The following is a 23,983-nucleotide window of genomic DNA, read 5'->3' on the forward strand; positions in this document are numbered from 1 at the left end:
AGGCCATCATTTCACGTACATACGCACACACACACACACACAAACATGCAGTGACTCTATTACCCTCAGGCGTAACACCATGAGCTCCAAGGTTACACATCAATGCTAATAGGGTGGGGTGTGTGAGGAATTTATTAGCTACAGTGCACCGAGCGAATGTGTGCTCAGTGATTTAAAATGTAACTGAAGATCAGGAAACATAAGATAGGGATGGGTGACTGGATATGTGGCTCTGTGGGTATAGGTCTGAGGAACACTGAAGGTGATTTACAGACATCAAGAAATGATGCATAAGGACTGGAGTTAACAAATAAAATGAAAGTGAAAGTTGCATGATGAGAAGTGTTGATTTTTAAATGAAAGCCTGCATGTGTTGTGTTTTGTATGTCTGTGTTATCAGTTCTAGTTCTTTGTGTGTGTGTGTGTGTGTCTGTATATTGAAGGGGCGACGGACATGTGTACAGATGTGGAGTGACATGGTTAACTAGAGCCTGATTAAACACTAGGCAAATAGATTGAGAAACAAAGAGAGGGAGAAATGATTCAGACAGAAGAGCAATTCCCTCCCTTCCCAGCAAATGTAGCTCTTGGGGAGTTACTGTAAGTGGGTGTGTTGTATCATGTTTAGATAAACAAATATTTAATTGTTTTCCATGGTACTTGTGGAAATGTCAGATTATTATTTATATATATATTTGTTTTTGACTGACACACACAACCATCATGGAGTTTCTTTTATTCATTTATTTATTTATATGTTTATTTTACAAATAGTTTCTGTTGGGAAACACAAAGAAAAACAGTTTGGTAACCTCACAGGATCAAATATCATTTATATATCCTTAATAAATAAAAATGAAGTAACATAACTAATATCAACAACGACAGTGACTCTCATGACTACAAACAAGACAATATAAAACCTATTAATAAAAACAAGACAAAAAAGACAACCACCAAAACACTACAAAAAAGAGAGAAAGAGAAAGAAAATAAATGACATAATACGCTATAATACAGATAACCCAGCATGTGTAGTAGATAATGCATATTGTCCTCCAAGACACAAGGATCAGTCAGATATAGTATTCAAACACGGGTGGTTCAGAGGTCCTAGATAGGCACTCCATAAGCTTTACAGTCAGTGTTTCTCTAATTGTGACAGAACCAATAACAATGTAAAATGATGCTACATTCAGTAACCATGGCTAAACAAAACTACTGTACAACCTCCTGTGTTTTGAAAATATAATACAACTTGGTTTTAATCCAAATAGACATAAGGGGATTTGCTCAAATGCGTTCCTAACATCTTATTTAAGAAAAATACAACCTCTTTCTTCAAGTTCTCTGCTTTTTCACAAAATAGAAAAGGTACTAAAGAGCCCTCACCTCCTTAATACATCTCCAGCATGAGTCATTGTCTTTTAATTTTAATTTTACCAATTTACAGGGCGTCCAGTAACTTCTATTGATTATTTTATAAAGTATTCACAGAAATGTTGTCATCTTGGAATTTTTGACCAAGATCTTTTTTCCAATCCATTTTTAACTCTGCCAACCTGACTGAGTGCCTCCAATATATTTGTAAAATCTTTATTGCCCCAAACTGTAAGTTTTCTTTTTATGAAGACCTCCTGAATTCAAGTTTCAATTTTTTATATTATATATAGAATTATATACATTATACAACACCTCCATCTGCCACAAGGTCATCAAGAATCTTTATGGCTGACTTGACTCATCTTTACCAAAAGAGAAACTTCACATCTATTAATATCTTGCTGTACCATACAGAGGCTCTGGGTGTGGCATATGGATTGGATTATTTGATTTAGTGAAGGCCAAGACACAGAACTGTTCTACCTTGTTAAGTCAGGAAGGCCTCCAGGGTGGAGGGGTGTGTCAATTCCTGTTCAATTTTAACCTAGGAAAAGACCTTATCTTGAGGACGATTCATTTTGGCAAGTTAGGACAGTGACAAATCTCAGTGATACCAGTCAGTGAGGGATAGAGAGTCCACCCTCCTCTTTTGCTGCATATCATTTTGCCCAGTTAAATAAAAGTCCCTCTGGCATCCACCTAAACTGCCAGTTGGGTCTTACAGCTGGGGAACATGCACTAGACGATGGCATAGCCTCTGAATTGACCCTCTTCATTGTATAACCAGACACTTGAGGAAAAAGAGTTAATGACACAGCAGATTTCTGATACCACAATTTCCAGGTATAGAAAAAGGTTGTGCTCTAACTGACCACCCTTAACTCCAGTTATATTTGTTTAACTATGTAAAGCAATAGCTAGTGGTTCCAAGAAGAGTTCAAAGAGGTGATAGAGGCAAGCCCTGGCTGGTTCCAATGGCTTAATTTGAAATGATAAGACATTATCCTGTTTGTCAATACAGTGGCTTGTGAGTTAATGTACAATCATTTAAACCACTGCCTGAACAATGGACCAAACCAAACTCTCTCTAATATGAGTTATAGCAATGGCAACTCTACTTTGTCAAATGCCTTTTTGGCATCTCATGAGAGGGCAGCTACAGAATCTACATCATTTCTTTTTTACAACATATGTACAGTATGTTATCAAACTAGTTTCTTCCCTTTACAAACCCTTTCTGATCTGGGTTAATAAGAGATGAATTCATCTTTTCTAGTTTAGTTGCTAAGGTTTTTGCCAATATTTTTTTATCAACATTAATCCAAGATATTGGTCGGTAATTACCACGGTACTGGGGATCTTTCCCTTTCTTATGGAGAACGGTGATCACAGCTTCATTAAGTCTTACCCTCTGAAAGGCATCCTAATACATTTCAAGTAGTTTTGGAACATTTCTTCCTGAAATCTCTTCTAAAAGTCGGCCGTAAACCCATCATTCCCCAGCGCCTTCCCTATGTTACGGGCCGGCTGCTAATCACTTGTCTCACTTCTTCAAGAGAAATATTCCCTTCAAATAACAACCTTCTGTTAACTTTGGGGACCCAAAAAATCCCAAATCTGTAAAAAAATTCTTCAGTTTTGCCTCCTCTACTATTCTTGTGAGATGTACAGCTCTTGATAGAATGATTTAAATGTGTTGTTTATTCCTTCTGTGTCTCTGATAAGGTTATTTTCCTTATCAAATAATGAAGAAATCAGCTTCTGCATTTTCAGTTTGTGTACTCTATGTACCAGTACCTTCCCAGTGCTTTCACCTTGTTTGTGTTTCGTTTGTGCGAATTCAGTTTTCTTTTATATTATATAGTGTATACAGTATTAATATCTTATTTATATCTTGATCTAATTTTTAACTTTCTCTCATTAGCTTCCTTTTTTCAACAAAGGCTATGTTGGATGAAGCACCTCAGATAAGCTTTGAACACATACCATATTATACCATTTTCATCAAATGAGTCCTCATGTGAGCCCAAAAATATTGGATTGCTGACTGAATGAATGTGCATGATTCTTCCTTATTCAGCATTAAGTTGTTAAAGCGCCATTGTAATGTTCTCAGATAAGTCAAGAACTATATCCACAGGTACAGACAGAACTATATTGCCAATTGTGGCACTCATGAATTGATGTCAGATTATTTTTGGTGTTAGTGTTGTGTATGCTTAACCCAGTACTACTACTATGAGCACCTCTGAGTTATCAGTATCCACAGATACAAGTAGATATCTATACCAACCATACAATACAAAATAATCATAATTCACATGGAAACACAACTTCTCCATTTTAACTAGCTCTTATAACATTTTTCTGAAACAACTGGCTCATCCTTTGACCATTCATACCTCCAGAGATAAACTAACAGCTAACAAAGTGCTGTTGAGACCACCCAGACTAGTGCTCTGCTGCGATTCAGAGTAACAAAAACTACTGTAAGCATCCTGTTTTCACTTCCTTTAAGTTGTTCTCACAGGCTCAATATATTTATTTTCTTGTAGAAAGAGTTTGTAAAATGGCGTATGGCTAATTTGATTTATGATTATCGCCCTCCAGAAAAACATACATTTTGGTGAATTATGCATGTTGTGGGTGTGATCGGCTTTTTCGTGGCTGGCTGTGTTTTGTTTCTCAGCCTGTAGTGAATGTTTTCTATTGACCTTCATGAAGTACACTTTGTAGAGGCACAATAGGTAAACACTTAAGGATTCTTAGGCTTTGTGTTAAGAGTGCATAGTCATGGTTGTGCTCTTGTTAATGCTGTTAGTTCAGTTTTTCACAAGTTGAGGTTACACTGCAGTTTATCACACCCACTGTTATTAGCTACAGGGAGCTGAAATGTCTAATGGTCACAGTGTTGGTTGTGTGTTTGTCTCTATGTATGTAGTTGTGGGGGAAATAAATGTGAGAGTGAGGATCTTAAGAAAGGGGGTTGAAGGTGATGTGTAAACTAGAGGTGTCTGTCTTAAAACTCAGAACAGTATGATAGTCAACTTAAGTGGACCAACATGAATTACACTTTCTTTTTGTAGAATAGCAATGGCTAGCCCCACATTATGCAGTGATAAATGAAATTCTGATCCACAATAAAGTTTAGATTAGTTTGTCAGTTCAGCATTAATTTATTAATTGTGTCCTCGAGTGCCCAGAGAGGCGCCTTTAAATAAAATGTATTATTATTATTATTAATTTAACATATATGAAACCAGCAAGAAAACCGTTTTAGGAAAAAGAATTATTCTCATGCAAAATAAGTATATGATTCAAGATACTGATATGACGCACCCCATATATTTTTGTTGAGAAGTAGTTAAAACCATTATGATAGCTGGATAATTGATTTTTTTTAAATTCCTTGAGGTAAGAGGTTTGCCATTACTTATATTTTGTCTGAGTACATTATGCAGTCTATCAGTATTTTGGTGGTATAGTGTCTGTATAAATATTGCAAAATATTTTATTGTCTTTAAATGTCTTTTCCACTTTCCTTTAAATAAAAGCTGGATGGAAACAGTTAATGAGCCAAAAGCCTGTTTGAATAAGAAGCTGCTGTAACAATCTCTGTCCCAATTAGCACGCTTTGGTTTTTAAATATTCCTTTTGTGTGAAGCCTAAACACACATGAAGACTCACAAAACGGTCACGTTGAAAATTTAATAGGCTTCCACAGCGATTTCCTTCATTTATTTAAAATGTTTTTTTTCCTCTCTTTTTAAAAAGCTAGAAATCTGAGAGGCATGGCAAGGCATTCTGCTGTGAGGGGAGCAGCATTCACAAATACTAGACCTAATTCCTTTGGCAGCAGCTCAAACTGCTACAGACAGACACATAATCAGCTGGGGAGTGTTAGCGCCTCAGCCCACTAGCAAACACAGGACCGAGCCCTTGTTGTGCATCGCTGCTTTTCAGAATAAATATCCCGATGGAAAATACAGTGGGAGGAAAGAGGTATTCATGTGTATATAGCTCTTTGTTCAGTCAAAGATACAGAAGGAGAGGGGAACACTTGCTTTCTTAGCTGCTTTACTGCTCATTCTTTCTCGATCCTCTCTCCCTCATTCTCTCTCTCTCTCTCTCGCTCCCTTCCTCCCTCCCTCTTTTTCTCACATCCTCCACTGTACTCTGTGTGTTTTGGTATTCATACAGATGTTTGGATTTGAGTGGCAGTTTCTCCTGAGACTGTGCACAAGCGGCTGACTCGTCTCATCTGCATTTTGCATCCCAGGAAAAAAAAACAGAGAACAGAAAGCAGCGGAAAGTATCAGCAGGCAGACAGGCTGTGTGTGTGTGTGTGTGTGTGTGTGTGTGTGTGTGTTGCCTGTTGTTTGGCTTTGGCAGCTTAACTGGCCCCAGTGCTGTTGCTGTGTGATGTTTAAAGGACATTTCAAGGTCATGCTTTCGACAGGCCTCACCGCCTCTGACATATTAAACATTTATATATTTCTGTATCTAGATGAATTATAGATTGAACATGCAACTGAACATGCTACAAAATGGCACCATTGTGGTTGGTAATAGACACATTAGGGCCTACAAACAGAGCATCCAACACGACATCCTTTAACCTGCCTTATCTCATCAATAGCAACAATACCACAGCGACAAAAAAGGCTCTATGTGGTGTACAAAGACAGTAGAAAATCCCACTGCAGCAGGAGAGGATATACGGAGGTCCATCTGCAAGTCAGTTGTGGTCAATGACTCATAAACATAGGTGCTGTACATAAAGATCTGACAGACTTTATCTAAAAGGAAAAGCTATCTCCTCATGAATTATTAGACAGAATGCACGCAAAGAGGTAGATAATACGCATAGTCGCACTGGCCATCGGGACAAAATCCCAGTGGGCCGGTCGCTCTGTGGGCCGCTTCATTCTGCAAAAACAAGAGTGAGAGAGATGCATCGTCGGCCCACTTTGATTATTCACCCCCCATGGTGGAGTATCCGCAGGCTAGTTTTGGTGGGATGGTCTGTGTAGAAAGAGTCCAGGGCCATTTTTTTAATCCCAGTCCATCCCTGAAAGTTTTCCCTTGTCAGTCAGTGGTTTGGTGTGCCTTTTAGATGTAGTACAGCATGTATAATTTTGGCAATGGAGGTATTTGTCTCTGCAGCAATATGGATTCTCACAGTCAATGCATATTACCTTTCAATTGACAGATATACTGTCTTTCTGTCAGGGTATAAACTAGATGGAAATAGAGGTAGGGAAATCAGATGCGTATGGATGGAGACTGATAAACGTCAGCAGCAGGCATGAGCAGCACCTGTCAAGTTGATGAAAAAGGGTAAAAAGAATGATAGAGAAAATGGAAAAAGTAGAAAGATAGATGTGCGCTATCTCAGTGATGTGCAGCTCTCCAACACATACTGTCAAACTACAGTAAAACGCTGTTGCAGAATTTTGTGTGGCAATAAGCCACCACCTTCTATACATTGCCTCCCTGGCACATGCCACAGTATATGAGCAGAGATAGTCTCCTGTGGGCATTTTCAATTACTCTGCACTGTACAGCAGTAGGGGGGATTAATCTGCTCGTTTGAATGCACGCCACACTTAATGGTTTAGCTAGTGTGCCTCAGGCTTCTTCTGTTAGCTGTGCTGGTATACATTAAGGCTTTTTGCGTCTCACACTCCTCTGTTCCTCCTGCAGTACAACCAATTTCTGATTGCCACACTCACATCAAGTTAGGATGAGATTAGATTTTCACAGAAGATGGGCTCACTATAAATTATCTAGTCAAACTTCAAATTGATTGTGTAATGACTACTACAAAGCAACTTTATAGTATTTGGCAAGTGACTATGAAGCTATAGGGTTGAAAACATATTCAAAAAGGGAACAAACAGATCTGGTTCATACGCTGGTTAATGTAGCTTCATGTTTAAATGACAACAGGCTTATAACTATACTAATGACTAAAACATGGTGACAGATACCTGTTGTATGAAAAAACAAATGAATTCAATCGTTAATTCATCATGTCATCCAGCACAGGAAGTTTGCCAAAATATTTGCCAGGGGATAGATATAAAGTTTCAGCTTGTCTCTCGACAGCGATGGTTGTAACCTCCTCTACATCTACATGTAGTTTCGAGTTATTCATTGCTTCCATCAAACTGTTTACTCATTAAGACAGATGACGGACGGCTGTCCTTTTCCCTTGCAGCTATTTGATTTGATTATATGAGCTCCGGTTCTGTGTTGAATCAATAACCAGTTCAGCTAGGAACACATGTACACACAAACAGGAATGCTAACATACACTCAGACACACCCTCACACAGTACCTTGGGCTATGGAATGAATTCTTGAGTACAGTGGTCGATTGGTGTCTATGTGATTTAGCTCTATGGCTTTACTGCAAGGCAGGCGTACGCAAGCACACACACACACATACACGATCACACACAAGCAGGCTGTGTCTGAGATGCAGCTGATGGGGGGAAACAGTGATTAGATTAGGAAGAGCTCTGCCTCTGCTTAGCAGCCAGGCCACTGCTCCACTCTCTCGCTTGTTCTCTGTGTAAGTGCTGTGCTGTAGGTTTTGTTCTTATCGTATACCTTCAGGCTGTTTATAACTTTTTAAATACCTGTTCAACAAAGCCAATATTACCACTTCCAGCCTCATACCAGTTTTAATTAGAACACCTACTGTGAATTATACTGAAAATTGAGTTCAGTCTGAGGAGTTTACAAGTTTTTTTACTCTGCGTTTAAAGAGTCACCTTTTGGGAAGGTTGCTCTATTCAGTTATCTTGTTCTTCAAGGCCTTTTTTATACATATAAGAAGTGAGACTACAGGCTTGAGTAAGCCAGGAATCTACAGTAGTTTATAGTTGCTTGGTTGTGATGACATGACACTGCTGAATTGCTAACCTGATACATGCAGGTGGGCACAGTGATGGTGTGTACAGTAGTTGGATAGTTCAGTTGATCGAATCCGATTGGATTTGTGCATGTTTGCATATATTTGTTTATGTACATGCAAGTGTATTTTAGTGTAGTTTGCTAAAAATAGGAAACAGCTTCTTTAAAATGACTGGTTGCCTGCACAGGTGTGTGGCTGCATTCACCTGCCAGCTACTTGTGGAGGTGGAGTCCTCGCTCATGACACATGGTGCTGACTCAGATGGATCAACCTGCCTGCTCTCCCTGCCTCACTGTCTGCTTATGCGTCCTCTGTCCTCTGTCCTGGCCCAGCTAAAAGCAAGTTCAGCTCAACACAGAAATGAGGAGTCACTCTGAGTAGAAGTAGCCAGGTTAGAGTTTAACATAGTCACGGCAACATGATTTCTGTGTTGCGAAAAACGAGAGAGACTAAGAGAGAAAAAAAGTAAAGCCCTGTTGGGAAGGATCAACCTTTTCTGTCATATTAAATGACAGGCATGATATAGGCCTACTATAGGCTGGTAGCACTCCTCCTGTCTTTGCTGCTGTCTTTACTCCTTTCTCTATTATTCTCAATCTGACTTTTGTACTTACCGTCTACATGAACATGGTTAATACTTACTGAATAGGCTCTACATGTTAGATAAGTATCAGCCCCACTAAAACCTTTAAATACATTAATGACATTTAATTAAAGATGGAATCCCATGTAGGGGATGAGATGATGATTTAGCCTCTTTAATCCACCAAAATGTCCTAGCTGAGGGTCTCGACAGTGATCACTCCCATCCGTCACACCCAGGGATTACAGCGAGACAGACAGCGATGCACAACGGAAACATCTTTCTGATTTGACTAAGCCAGGAGCTGAGGTGTTGGCTGAAAAGGCTAGAACTGGAACAAAGGCTGGCAAGCTGCTGATGTGGATTTGATGCTGTTCAATGGAAGACTGCTGTTGGGATGATGGTGGCACTTGATTTGCGGCTGAGGATTGGATAGAGAAATAGGGGTCAGGGTCTTCAAGTGAGGGACTGTTCCTGGCACATTAGTGAGACTAGGAGAACTGTGATGAGGACCTGAGAGGCCAGGCCAGGGCTGGGGCTGAGGGACAGGGACTTGGGCTGACAGGCAAGGCCAGGCCTTCAATTCCAAGGCCCAGTCCCCATGCCTCAGGCTTCAGCCAAAGAGCGAGGCAGGTGTCCAGCTGATCTCACACCCCCACAAGGGAGGAACTGCAAAGCACCAGTCACTGGAGCTGCACAAATTGAAGTGTCATCTCTAGAGTCAAGATGCTCACCAATTTTCTGCATGCGTTGGTGCAGAGTTGGGATTCAGCCAGTGGACAAATGGCTCCAGTTCCGCCTACAGTTTGGCTGAGCAAAGGAGACTGTGGTATCTGTGTGTGTGTGTTTTGTCTATGTGTGTATGCGAGACACTGAGAAAGTGACTGTCTATGGATGGAGTGCTGCAGGTTGTCCGCGTCATTGTCCTTCAAGTATTTTTTTTGCCTTTTTGCAGTATGAAATAGTGTTATTTAGATTTAAAAACACTTATAACACTTACAGTAAGGACATATCAAAACAAAATGTGGTGAAACCTTGTGTTGCCAGAATCTTTAGCCCTTGGAAAAAAGAGAAACTGAACAATATATCAGATATTTAACATTTGAAAATGAGAATATTAGCCAATAAACTCCTATAATACTATAAACCTTGATAAAGCTAAATGAGATATTTATATAGATCCTGTCTGGCATATCCCTCGGGCAATTGGCGGTATCCTGTCATCTCCTGACCTCTGACCTTACACAAGTATGTGCCGATTACCCAAGAGCTATGAGGGGGTGTGTGGGAAAGCTGCATCGATCTCACTGAAAGACTGAAACATCACAAAACAGAAAAAAAGGAGGGGCGGGAGGGATGGGGAGTCAAGACAAAGTTAAATGAAAAATTGCTTACGTACACGTCTCGCGCGGTCTGGAACATTTATTATTCTGAGTCACACAGAGAAAAGAGGTGGAGGAGGATAGAAGGAGAGAAGAATCCATTTGGTAAAGTAGATGCAGATCGATGAGACTGGAGGCAGGCAGGCCAGAGTGCAACAGAGGAGGGGTGTGCGTGTGTGTTGGTGAGATTCTGTGATGTGTCTGTGTGTGTGTGCTTGCGTGCATGAGGTGTCCCAGATTACTTTCCCTGATTGATCCGGCCCAGCATCCGTCTGACCTGCAGGACGTTTCAGAGCTCGTAAGATGCTGGTGGAGGTGGAGAGATGACGAGGGAGAGATGGCTAGGAAGAAAGAGAGAGGAGCTAGAAAAATAAAAATCAATAGCACACAGAAAGAGCATTACGGGGGAACTTGACTGGCCGAGAAGCTCAGATAGTAAAGTCGTATTAATCTCTTTGTGTCTCAGTCAGTTTGATAGGAACTCCAATTCAGAATCACTAACTCCAATGTATTATCACTTTGGGGGAATAAAAGGGAGTAATAGTAGAATTAGGTGATTGATAATGATTTCTGCATAGTGTTCTGATAAAAATAAGAGGCATAAGGAAATCACAAATAACGTCTGAAGCAAGATGGTGAGGCAAAGTCTAACAAGTCAGATGGTTGCTTGCTGGCTCCATTTTGTAGCTGCCAGGCAGTGTGTCTATCAGCGGAGAGATCCTGCAGCATACTGTCTATTCTGCAGTCTCTACAGCCTCCATCTATCCTGGCCAAGTGAGGGTAAATTGATTGTCTAAGCTCTGCAAGAGAAGGGGGAGGGAAACCTGCACTAGGCCAGCCATATGAAGTGGTGGTTTTATGTTGTAAAAGCAGCAGGGGAGTGATGAAGGTGAAAAGGACAGAAAAGCATGAGAGAAAGTCCTCTGTCATTTAAATTTGAGCTGGTACCATATGTTACCACATAGGGCTGTGGAGAAGGAGAGACTGTCACAATCGTCTTACATAATAAGTAAGAAAGCCTTGTAAAAATGGATTAATACTCAGTAAAAAAAAAGAAAGATATGTTTGTCCCTGTGGCATTTTCGACTGTTAGAGGAAAACAAATGTATACTCTCCTTCCTTGCTGTAGGCGGATAAAGCCCGTCCTATTTGACTGCAGTACCCAGACACCACTGGCCTGGAGCCCAAGGAGACAGGAAGCACTTTTGTGGCATCAAATATTAATGGCGTTATAGAGTGTATTGATTATATAATAAGTTTTCCCAGCATCTGAGCACCGACTGAAATGTATTCCCTGAATAATTGAAAATGTATCCATGAGCGGTTTTTCATCTCAATGGTTGGTGAATGTAATTTCATTGCACCCTTATTCCAGTGTTATTTGAGATTTTATCAGACGATGCACATGTGTGTTCATGTGATAAATGCAAGGACAGCGAGAATATGAAGACAGATGAAACTGTGTGTGTGTGTGTGTGTGTGTGTGTGTGTGTGTGTGTGTGTGTGTGTGTGTGTGTGTGTGTGTGTGTGTGTGTGTTTTGCCTGAGTGTTTTGCCTGAGACTGTTTGTTTTATCGAATGGTTGAGCATTGAATATTGAGCACTGAGTAGTTTCAAAACTGGGACACAGGGACTCAAACGCACTTGTAAGAAATGTAAGAAATCCTTTTGACAACATTATGCTCCCTCACAATATACATTAGATGTTGAAATAGAGACTCATACACATCTGCTTGCTGCTTCTTACATTTTTATCACCACATTTGTACATGCTACGATAATACTGCACTGTCTGCTTGCTGCGGCACACCATTCCCGTACCCACTGACCAAAGTGTGTACAATGATGGGTGAAAAATGCTTTTTGATGTTTCACCTCTGCCTAACGTTTCCTTTTTTCAGGGTAGCTTTTCAACTTTGCTTTTAATGGATGGGACAAGTAATTTTAACACGCAGGCTGTACAGTATGCTGTCCTCAACTTTCTTGATAAGATGAATGTTGATCCACTGTAGTGTATGAGTTGGCTTTAAATTGTTACCAGCATGGGCACCTTAGCCCTGGGGTGTAGCTATCCCTGGCACTTGGCTCTTTCAAATTATTATAAACATGCCTCTCTGGCTTTGGCACACTTTAATGTGGTTGACACAGCTAACTGATTTTAAAAATCAATTAGAATACGGTAGATGTGAAATTTAAACAAAAGCCTAAAACTTGTCACTGATTTATCACATTTACCCAGTATTAAATGTTTTTATATTTCAGGAATTTTGATTATTCTGTTTTATACCAATAGTTACCCTTTGGTCTTCTCCAGACTAAGACAAAGGTGGCTCAGCTTAATATTCATATATGATCATCATCTCAAATGTATCTCAATATTCACTGTTACCTGTCAGTAAGAAGACACAATATTCTGTGTCCTCTTTTCTAATCTGACCTCTTTGCCCCTATGTATCTTCTTCTTCCCTTTCAAGCTGACAGTTCACTCTCATTTAGACATCCATTATGCATTCTTGCCTAAGTTTACAAGACACATTGACAACAGAACATGTACAGACTCTCTCTCTCCTCCACCTCTGTCTCTCCCTTTCTTTGAAGTATTGGAAGTGTCTTCCCCATTACTCAGCCCTTGCCTTTTCTTCCTCCTCCCATCTGATCCCACACTCCCTCTCTTCATCTCTCTGAAGGAGTAAATGAAGGCAGAGGTCATCCCTCCTCTCTTCCTCCTCTCCTGCTAAATTGGCTGCTCGTAGCATCCATAGATAGCTGCAGGCATTTAAGCCCCCTGCTCTGGAGAGCTAGCAAACAGACTTCCTGCTCATTTGTGGCATTTCTGTCTCTTCAACCACAGGCTTGTTTATCCACAGATAGCAAGAGGGAAACCCTCATTATAAACTCTGCCAAGGTCATTGCAGTCACCACACCAATCTGCTGGCTTCAACACACACATTCAGGTTTATTATAAGCACCATGAAGGTTTACCTAAATGATTAAAACAGACTGAAACATATCTTTACCCCCATTTCTATCTAATCCATTTCAGCTTGAAGAACTCATCCAACCATTTGAGTCACACAGTTTGATGATGACAAACTAGTCATACCAACCAAAAACATAAATCCTGAGCCACCTGTCTTAGTGTGACTGGTGGAATGACTGTAAAGGTGTAACTGTATTTTTCTAGTGAGCTGCCATTTTTCCCAACACTCCCCACTCCCCAAATCCCACTGCAACCCTAACTTTGCAAAGTGAGTGTATAATGTTGACAGTGGGCTGTGCGTCCCTCCCTCCCTGTGCTCCGCTCCATAGGGGTCGACAGAGACACAGTGGCGTCAGGCAGAGCTCCCACAGCTCCAGGGCTGGGCAGAGAAGGGATTGCTGACACAGCCAAAGATGGTAAGGAGACTACTGCTGCCAAATGGATGGCCCAGCCATTTTACACACCCATGAAGTAATATGATCTGATATTGTACTGTGTTTACATAAATACACACTGGTGGTGATGCTGCTGACTGAGACAGTTGGAACTGGAGCAGAGATTGATGAATGGGGCAACAGAGGGAGAGCAGAAGGGAGGACTGGGGTTGCGAGGGCAGAGGAAGTTGTGTAGAGATGAAAAGCAATATACAGCTGCTGACGCATTCTTTCATTGTATGTTTTTAGGAGAAGCCAATAAATGCTGTAAGATTGCATGTTTCTGTCCAGTCTTTTCTCCCTTTTTTTTTTGTTTTCATGTATTAAAAATACATCCGTTACAAATCAATTGTGCTGTTTAGCATTCATTAATACAGTCAGCAAGATATGCAATGAGTCCTGTCCACAACACTAGGCTCCACAGTGGGAGAGCAGGGACAGTCAGAGCGTTCACAACCAACATGAAGTGGACTGCTGAGCTGCACAAATGCTGGTGGGCAGGGACAAGGAGAGCAATATAATTGGCCACTGGGACTCGGCAGGTTCCTGTTAATTAGAGGCAGCCATTTTGGTGTAAAAACTCCTCAGAAAACGTCCCATGGAGTTGAAAGTCTCTCTGACAGAATGGAGCCCAGCAGGGAATGTAAACAGATTTAATAAGGCCCTCTCCAATCAACTCTGTTATGGCTAGATACTATTCTCTCCTCTCATTCTCTGGCTTTCTCTCTCTCTCTCTCTGCTTCTGTCTTTTTCAGTCTGTCTCTGTATCTCTGTTGTGGTAGAGCGGTGAGTGAGTAGGGAAGGATACTGTCAAAAGAACAATTTGCATGCAGCTCTCATCTTGAGAGCTTTTAGACATCTCACGGTCTGTTTGTTTTCTGCTGTGAGCTTGGGCCATTGTTCTGTCTCCTTATTTGTGTGTGTGTGTGTGTGTGTGTGTGTGTGTGTGTGTGTGTGTGTGTGTGTGTGTGTTTCCACTCACCGCAGATGCCAAAGAGTGTGAATGTGGGGAAGTGTGTGCATACATGCGTGCGTGTATGTGTGTAGAATGAGAAGATGGAAGCGGATGCAGCGCTGACATTTTGTTGGTGCTGATCCTAAACACTAAGAACTATGCTAAATAATCTGAAATACAGTACAACCTTCCTAAAACCAGGGACAAGATGGATTTTTGAACTTATGCAAATACCAGTTTGGTATCCCATGATAGCATTGGTATGATTATTTAGAGACAGTGTGAGGTGCACCAATAAAGACGACAAGCTGTCCTTCCTGTTCTCCTCATTAAAACGAAATGAAAAAAAAAAAAACAATTAGCTTTCTGTTGCCATCTTTTCTGACTGTTGGGCTGTACCTGTAAAATGTAGGTATCAGTAGTCCCCAACAGAAAATAACTTATTATTCTGAAAGAAATACTGTATTCGTGTTACTATTGTTAATATATTGGTATTGGTTGTTTGGTAGCAAAGGGTTATTTGTTTGCCTGCTGTTTCAGTTATCATCTTCACTGCTCACCACTACACAGACAGATAAAAGTGAAACGGTTAAAGACAAGAAGTATACTCATTGTAAATGTCGAAAATGGTTTTGAAAACTATTTTTGGACAAACTGTGAAATTTTTAAAATCTGCTTTGAGCTATATTATTAGAACACAGGTCCAGCCTTTTGATAATCCAGAAATAGAGCGAAATACGACTCGTGTACCGCTTCTCCCCACTGAAACTGGCTCTGCTTCCAAGTGCTGTCTGTGTGTACTTTAGAATAGTTAAAAATAGACGGAGAGCTGAATGGCTGAACAGGGGGAAGGGAGAGATCTGAGTGATGACTTTAAAAATTTGATTGAATCAGATTAAAGAATATTTGCATCTTACTTTGGGTTTCAGCATGTGTGGTCCTTACAGTTCTTGTGCAGTAACATGATGGAAATCTGAATTTAAGTGGCAACAGACATACACAGGTGTTTTTCTCCCTGGGACTAGCCATAGATTACTATAGGCAGTATCACTATAAGTACTATAGTCATTTTAATACATACATAGGGACCAGGATCTCAAAATTTGTGCAATGGGATACTATAGTACGTTTAAAAAATAAATGATGTCAGTTACTGTTTAAACGTTGTGTTGACAGGTTGAATAGTCTGTTCAAACATGGGACAAGATATAATGAGACTCTCTATATCTTTCTTATAGTGTGTCCATCTTCCTTTCCTGTTTTATCTTCCCCTCCCATTTAGTGATTAGATGTGGCCTTTTTTGTTTTGAATTACTGACAACCCCTCACACACAGTCACACACTCACACATACATGCGACAAATCCATTAATTTGATCAAACAAACGTTTTTTATGCAAATGTTTGAATAATTTCACTTCACTTCACACATTGCTTTCAATGGAGAATAATGTTCGCTCAGAATAAGCATTTTGTAGGTGTCAGAGTGCTCTAGCAGGAAAGCAAAGTGCAACCAACCTGGTTCCTCCTCCAACTTTTGCCTCTCACTCCCTGTCACCTTTTTTCCCCCCTCACACTTACACCAAGCTCACAGTTCCTCTTTGAACACTTTGATCTTGAGATGCTCTTCAAAACCAGATATGACAAATCTTAACTTGTCTCTGTCACAGCAGCAGCATCAGCAATCATATACTGTAGCCAGCTGGAGGGCTGCCCCTGTTGCTGCCCCCTCCCAAAATCCCCAGCAGCTATTAGAGAGCTATTCACAGAGGCCTCTTACTGTCTTCATGAATATTTAGCTGTCTATACTCTCTGTGTCTAGTGTTTGTTGTACTTTTCAATGTTTAGAGTTGTGGAATGTAATGTGAATAATGTGTTCAATATATATTTACTTTCTGATTACTTATCAGGGCTAAGCATTTTTTCAACTTCAATGTCAATGGATAATTTTTGACAGACATAATTGATGTGAAATTGTGATGTGAGAGGCAATTTGTTTTTCACCAATTGAACGCTGTCACACCAAAAAATCACTTATCAGAAATTGGGCATGATGAATGAGGATTCAAAAATCCTAAAATATTAATGTAATTTATAAATCACTTTCTGTTATCTCATACTATATATTGTCATATTAACCAATCCTAAAATATAATGATGCATTGAGTAATCCTATTATAAACACTGTGAATGTTCATTGTTCTAGAGAAGATGATACTATCTGATTCTCCCTCTTTAACATTTCAATCCCAGTCATCTAAAATGACAGGAATTAATCATATTGAAAACCTTTAAAATGTGTTTGTAGTATCTAGAATCTGCCTTTTAAAAGCCATTTTCATCCAAACGGTTGATCTGACTAATGCAACAAAAGTAATACTTCTTAGGAAATGAATTGAGAAAAAAAACACTCTATCAGAGTTTTGTATGTCTTGCAGGATATGCAGTGCTTAAATACTGTACAAGCCTTTAATAATGATTAATATCTCCTTCCTTCTTCCTCTCCTATTTTTTCCCTCCCTCTGCCGTGTTCCAGATCATCAGTAACATGGAGGCTCCAGTGACAAATGGCCCCAGCGGAGGAGGCACCACAGCCAACGGGCCTACCAACAACAGCCGTGGCTGCCCCTCACCCATGCAGACTGGCCCTACAAATGACGACAGCAAGACCAACCTCATTGTTAACTACCTGCCCCAGAACATGACCCAGGAGGAGTTCCGCAGCCTGTTTGGTAGCATAGGGGAGATTGAGTCCTGCAAACTGGTTCGTGACAAGATCACAGGTACTGAATGGAGACATTCAATGTTACTGCATGTTTCCCCAAAATTTCAACTTTTCATGAACTAAAGCAAAAACATGAAAATCACCGAAAGTGAAGCCACAAGGCAACAACAATGTGATAGAATCACAAATACAAGTAGGGAGAAATCATGATATACTGTCGTATAATTAGTTATTATTTACTGCTCCCGAAGACACAAAGTTTTTCTAGACCACATTCAAAAGGAAAGGGGGAGGGAAACACACAAAGAGAGATACTATACTGAGCTCCCCTGAGATACAAGGGATTAAGATGCTCTCTATTCTGACAGTTTTAACTGGCCTGATACTGGGAGTTGAAGACTACACTTCTGATTCACTGCAGCATCCTGCTTTTGAAGTATAATACTCTATCCACTGCCTTACACAGCTGTAGGTTCTCCATAAACCACATAGTCTACTGTATTTCCATACTGTGTTTTGGTTCACCTGTCACAATATTTCTTATATATGTTTCTTCATAGCTAAGTAACAGTAAGAAGATAATAATAAACTAGTTAAGACAGACACAACGCAGCAGACAGTTGATGTTACTGCTGTACACACGCCGCTAAAGAGATCAAAGGTAGGTGTAGATATGACAGCGTGGCCATATGCTGTGTGTCAAGTGTAGACATGCATGTAGACAAAACACACAAAGAGGATTACAGAATCAAATAGGATATGAATAGTTTGAATATTACAATCATTCCAATCAATTGAAGGTTTTGAGAGGAAGCAAAGCTTGTGTTGTCTTCTGCAAGGAGAAATCTGTCTCTGCCCTCTGTGTGTTCAAGCGCTGCAACTGAGCAATGCAGCAAAGTGCCACATGTTCTCCAGAGGTGTTTAAATTAAGCAGCACTTCGCGGCTAATCATGGCTGTAATCTGGGCGTAGTGGCTGTGTGGGTGGCCATACAGCAGATGGATCCGAGGGAGGGGTGGGGGGGTGGGGCGCTCTGTGATAATGCTCCATAATGGCTTTCATTTTAGATCCTACTTACTGACACTCTTCTCCTGATAATCTAATTAAAGAGCACCAGGCAAGCAGTCAAGATCACCAAGCTTGGATAGCAGGCAGGCAAGTAAGCCGTAAACACCGGGAGTAAACATGGACATGTACGTGAACGTAATCACTTAATTAGATTTCTTTTTATAGATCAAGTATAACCAAAAGGCCAATAGCGATGACAATTTTGACTGTAGACCTGTGATGGCCACTAGTCTAGCCATTTCTGCCTCCTTTTGTACTCTCGTTCTTTGAGGCATGTTTTTGCAGCTCCGTGATTCCTCTTTAGGACCATCTTCCTCTTCCTCTGTAATGGGCCACAAAATGGAGCCTGAGAGTCAGATACACCAGGATAATGGAGGATGGTGTGTACAAAAATAACACTGGGATACTACACGCTATCATCATCACCATGTTCTCTCTCCACCCGGTTTTCCCCTTAAGTGTGATTTGCCAAGCAGCAGCGAGGAACTGAGCTAACTGCAGATATTTGGAGAGTTTAAAGATGAGCAGAATTGTTGTAAACCTTCTCGAGTCCTAAATGGAGGAATTTGAGAGAGGTAGAAATGTTTCTTCGCTCACTTCTAAACAATTTAGGGTACTTCTCCGCTCTGAACTACAAGTCTCTTTGATGACTTAGAATCAACGCAAAAAAAAGTTATATATAAATCCTGCCCTCCCTCCATCTCCCCCTGTGGCGTATTCCTGTTTTGCTCTCCCATGGGTGCAATTTCCTTGTGCAAACTTTTAGGCAACAAAGCACAGATCCCCTCTTCCAGCAGGGAATGCCAAGAGGCTTCATACTCTCTAACAGCCATCCAAATCATTAACAGACTACGCCAGGTTTGCAAGAGGGAGGGGTAAAAAAAGGCATGGCGGGAAGAGTAAAGAGAACACTTTCTTGGGGGCTTATACATACACCTGTACCATTCCTCATCTGTCATAAATATTTGCACATTGACATGAGAAGGATGAACATTTTCATCAGGATTTCTAAGTAAGTCAAAGATTGTTGGAGAAAAGGGCATTTTTTACAAGGTAGAAATTCTAGTAAGAAACTTAAAAATGTCAGGAGGATAGATAGAGTGTTCTGTAGTTATATATTACTCATATTGATGGGAATAATAAGGCTGTGCTGCCTTCACCATTTTAATATGCGGTGTGAAGAGCGTGAGGAGTGTAGAACAAAGTTTAACAATTTAAATAAATTCACTGAATGGAGTTTTTAAAGAAATGTACTTGAATAATAATTTCAATTTTTTATGATTGCAAGATTGAAATAATCCTCAAGTGGATTTCCTTACTCATGTAGTCTTGGTGCGTAGAGCACCAAAAGAGTTGTTACATTTGTGCTTTATAGTAATTTTGTACTAGCTTTTTCATTTAACGTGAAAGACGCTAAGTGCAGTATTATCAAGTCTTAATCATTATTTGTTTGCTTGCATCTCCTGATATGTTTCCCATAAGTACCATCCTGACCAACCTGTGAGTGTTTGCTGACAAGGTGTGAACACATGAGCCTCTCAGAGGCAGGAGAGACAGACAGGTCCTCAGCGTCCTCTCAGCTTGCTGCGGACTTGCTCCTGTCAGCTCCAATGACTCCAGTGTGGCGTGAGGCTCGGGCGGGTGCGGGCAGGCGTAGACACTCCAGCTCCGTCTGTCACCCTGGCTGACTTCAGCTGGTAGAAAGCCACCTCTGGGTGTCTTTCTTGCTCCCCACATGCCTGCCTGCCTGCCTGCCTGCCTGCCTGCCTACCTTCCTGCCAGCCTGCCTGCACAGCTACCTCTGCCTGATGTTCTTATAACACGCCAGAGACATGCAGGTTAATCTTTTATTTAAGGCTACCTTACACGCACTTACAGTAGCTGCAGCCCACACACACTTGCACATAAGCCCCAAGCCTTCACTCGTGAATTTCCTGTCTGCTTCTACTCTTAAGGCTAAGATATCTTAAACGTGTCATTGTTTAAATTAAGTGTATACTATAGTAGCTTTTACAGTCGTCCTCTTGCATTCAAGGCAGAGTGAACGCTACAGTACATACACAAATGCTTTCGTCAAGGGCATGATGGCTTTGACATACTGTGCACTATAGATGGTTCCACTCAGAGTGCTCGCTGTTGATGTTTTTTCTTTATTCTTTAAAGCAAGCAAAACATTTATTTAAGCTGAAAATTGCAGGTATGAAAGCACACATCTTGAGCAATAGAAGCTCCTTACAGTTTTTACTGATGTTAAAACACACTTATCCTTGTAGAAAGAAAAAAAAAGAAAGTGGACCTTGCAATATACTGAATCAGCACTCACGAACATTGCCACATGCCCATACACACATGCGCACACACAGAGAAATGGAATTGACTGATCCTTGTCAGGAAGTCATTTTCCAGGATCATTTTTCTGCATCAGCTGCATTTCTGCTGGAGAAATGAATGCATTTGTTTTCGAAATGACATGGAGGAGAAAAAAATATCTTTTCATGCTGGAACAATAATTGATTGCATTGGGGTGGGAGTGGGGACTGGAGTTATATTTTTTATGGACAACATTTTTGCATTCTCATCTTGTGCCACTAATTACCGTAGCCCAAAGATCAGTAGTCATCTTCTGTGTAGATACTGTAGATATAGAATATTTAACTTGCTGATCATGTTTGTCAGCTTCTATGTGTCTGCCTTGCTCTTCCTGTGTCTTTTTTCTTCAGGTAGCACTTGCAGATTGCTAGCTATCAGCAGCACTCTCAACACATTTTAATAACCAGAATGACATTTCCCTATGTTTACACAGATTAAATAATTTGTATCTCTATATCAAACTCTGTAAAGACGTCACCCCAAAGTACACTGACTGAAGCCTTTTACGCACACTACTTTAGTCACCTTCCATGTGATGGTTTTATACATGGAATCTGGGGAGCTGATGCAAATCATAGTGACAATGTAGCAAGCCAAGCAGATGTTGGCTATGAAAAATAGATGGACTGTGATGTTAGCTGTGGAGTAGGTCAAGCCAGAGCACCTCTGACAGACAGCAGCTTCAGTACCTGCTGCACACCCAAATCTTACATAAACACAGGTACACCATATTCATATAATGTAGGTGCAAAAACACTCCAGGTTTGCTGGACTTGCCTTGCTTTGCACGCATAACCCTGTGGTTCAGGTTGCGTACTTCCATTAGTTTCAATGTTGTTCCATTTTTGTTATGGAACATCAAATGCACCCACAAGTATTGCAAACATAAATGCATCTAACCCTGATCTGCAAGGACAGACAGGTGGAGCTTAGCTCTTGCACAAGGTCTGTCAGTCTAACAGGAAGCAGATCAAATATTCACCATATAAACCTCAGTTTACCCACATCTCTTTGTTGCTACTGAAATATACATTGACAACACGCTCAGGAGCAAAGCTGATTCTCTTTGTACTTCACATTGCAAGCCGAGCTGTTTTTCACATCATTACTAGAGTGATGTGAACAAAACTCACTATTATTCCTCTGTTTGCCTTATGATTAGACCCATTCACACCCTCCTAAACTCCTAAACAACACAAATGCAATGTCGTGTTAATGTGGTGACAAACCATTACATACTTTTTAAATCCTTACTTAAATCATACCAAGGGAGATCCGGTGCAGTGTGTATATCTCACTAGCTGCATTTATCTGAACCTGAAATGGGCTGAAGGCTGAAGATAGCGTGAACAAAGCTGACAGGGAAAGAGATGAAAAAAGGATTTGACATCTCCAAAGCCAGGTATTAAGAGAGCTGCCAGGCTCAGAAGTGCAGGCACAAGCAGGCAGACACACATTAAAGTTTCAGAGTCCCAGGTCCCAAGAACGTCCTGTCTCTCTTCTCTTAGCGCTCCCCCCCAATCTCATCCTCCTCCTCCCTCTGCTTAGGACCCAGCATTGGACGCCCTGAGAGCTTGCTTGGCTGTATTGCTGCTCTTGTGAACTTCACTTCAGACTGCCTCTGTCCCCTCTTATTCCACTCTGACTGCCCTTTACATGGAACACAGAGGTTGTGACTGTCCCCTGTGTTGGCCTCTGATCCAGAGGTTGGATGTGCCGCAGGGCTGGTTCCTCGCCCCTCGCCCCTGCTCCTTGAGTGCATGGTACCTGGGCAGGAGAGAGCCACACACTCCCTTTGTCCCCGGCATGTGTGCTACAGGGCTGGGGATGGATAGCTGAAGGCTTGTGGCTACTCACTATCTGTGCTCTCAGAAGGAGTCCAAGCAGGTGCAGCAGGGTAGGCTCCGCAAACCTGACGTAACAGGGTTATCCACGACTTACAGGGGCTCTTCTGTCTGTCAGCTTGCCTTCCATTTCTCAGCTGCACAGCCAGCCAGCCAGCCCACACACTGCAGGCTGCAGTCCACTGGCCCCAAGGCTCAGGGAGCCACCACGGGGGGGTGGTTTACATGTGTGTGTGTGTGTGTGTGTGTGTGTGTGTGTGTGTGCGTGTGCGTGTGTGTGTGTGTGTGTGTGTGCGGTGTTTGTGTGTGTGTGTGTGTGTGTGCGTGTGCGTGTGCGTGTGTGTGCGGTGTTTGTGTGTGTGTGTGTGTGTGTGTGTGTGTTTGTCCCTGAGCTTCTACGTGGGCAAGTGTGTGTCTATGTGTGTGTGTTGGTGGAAGCAGGGCCTTGGGAACTGAGAGTGGGAGCCTCCTGACTGCAACAGTGGCTGCTACCTTAGCAACCCAGGAGGGAAAGATGTGTTGAATGAGTGAGTGGGAGAGGGATCTACAGTAGATATGTGTGCGGGGGAGGTGGCTCTGTTTATGAATTTATTTATTTAAACAGATTCATATATGCCTCATGATATGCACTAACTGTACTGCTATTATCTGAGACACTGTAGTGTTTTGTTGTCTGGTTGTCATCTTTTTGCAAACTCACTCAACTCACTTTCCCTATTTTGTATAGTGCTGACCCTCTTTTAAGGTAAGTGAAGTGCATTTTGACATGAAGCTGGTGACAGGGCACCTTTCCAAATGTTTGGTAGAGCTGGACTATCAAAAATAGCACCACCTCAAGTTGCTGCAGCAGCAAGGGGCAAAACGTCAGGATGAGAGAAGATGGAGGCAGTGACTGTGACACATTTATTTTGACAAATTGATTTTTTTTTTTCCTCTGTAAAAAAAATCATCTTAAAATGTTGCTAAATTTAAGACTGACCGACTGGGTTTGCCTGTTTCTGGGGAGAGAGAGCTTGTCCTATCAAGGTGTGTTAGCATCACCGGCTCACAGCTCTGATGATCCCTGCATGCTGCAACTCCCCCCTTGCCCCTTTTGATGCGTCTATCCTCCCATGACTTCTGAATGACAGACTCCACTGCTGACAGGGTGTGGGACTGTGGGAACAACTTAAATATTTTATAGGTAGCCTTTAAGGCTCCTTTCACACAGATATTTTAATCTTTTTTTTGTTTTGTTTTTTGTTAGACTGTTTCAAATTCTTGCAGAGCTTTTTTCCATTTGTTAGGCAGTGTGTTCTCATTGTTATGGAAAAATATATAAAATACACAAGAACAGA

The 23,983-nt window shown here is 41.2% G+C and overlaps 1 protein-coding gene across 2 annotated transcripts in view; it reads left to right on the forward strand.

Moving 5' to 3' along the window:
• elavl4 (ELAV like neuron-specific RNA binding protein 4) overlaps nucleotides 1–23,983 on the forward strand; it is a 74,792-nt gene that overhangs the window by 18,440 nt on the left and 32,369 nt on the right. Inside the window, exons 3-4 of one of the 2 annotated variants that reach the window (XM_053321817.1) lie at nucleotides 13,582–13,668; nucleotides 17,177–17,423. In XM_053321817.1, the coding sequence (XP_053177792.1) occupies nucleotides 13,582–13,668; nucleotides 17,177–17,423 (334 nt within the window). Of the gene's footprint in view, nucleotides 1–13,090; nucleotides 13,100–13,581; nucleotides 13,669–17,176; nucleotides 17,424–23,983 lie in introns of those variants that run through there. The other variant, XM_053321818.1, reaches the window with a different exon arrangement.

This window comes from Scomber japonicus, chromosome 7 (genome assembly GCF_027409825.1).
Source record: "Scomber japonicus isolate fScoJap1 chromosome 7, fScoJap1.pri, whole genome shotgun sequence".
Taxonomy (NCBI): domain Eukaryota; kingdom Metazoa; phylum Chordata; class Actinopteri; order Scombriformes; family Scombridae; genus Scomber; species Scomber japonicus.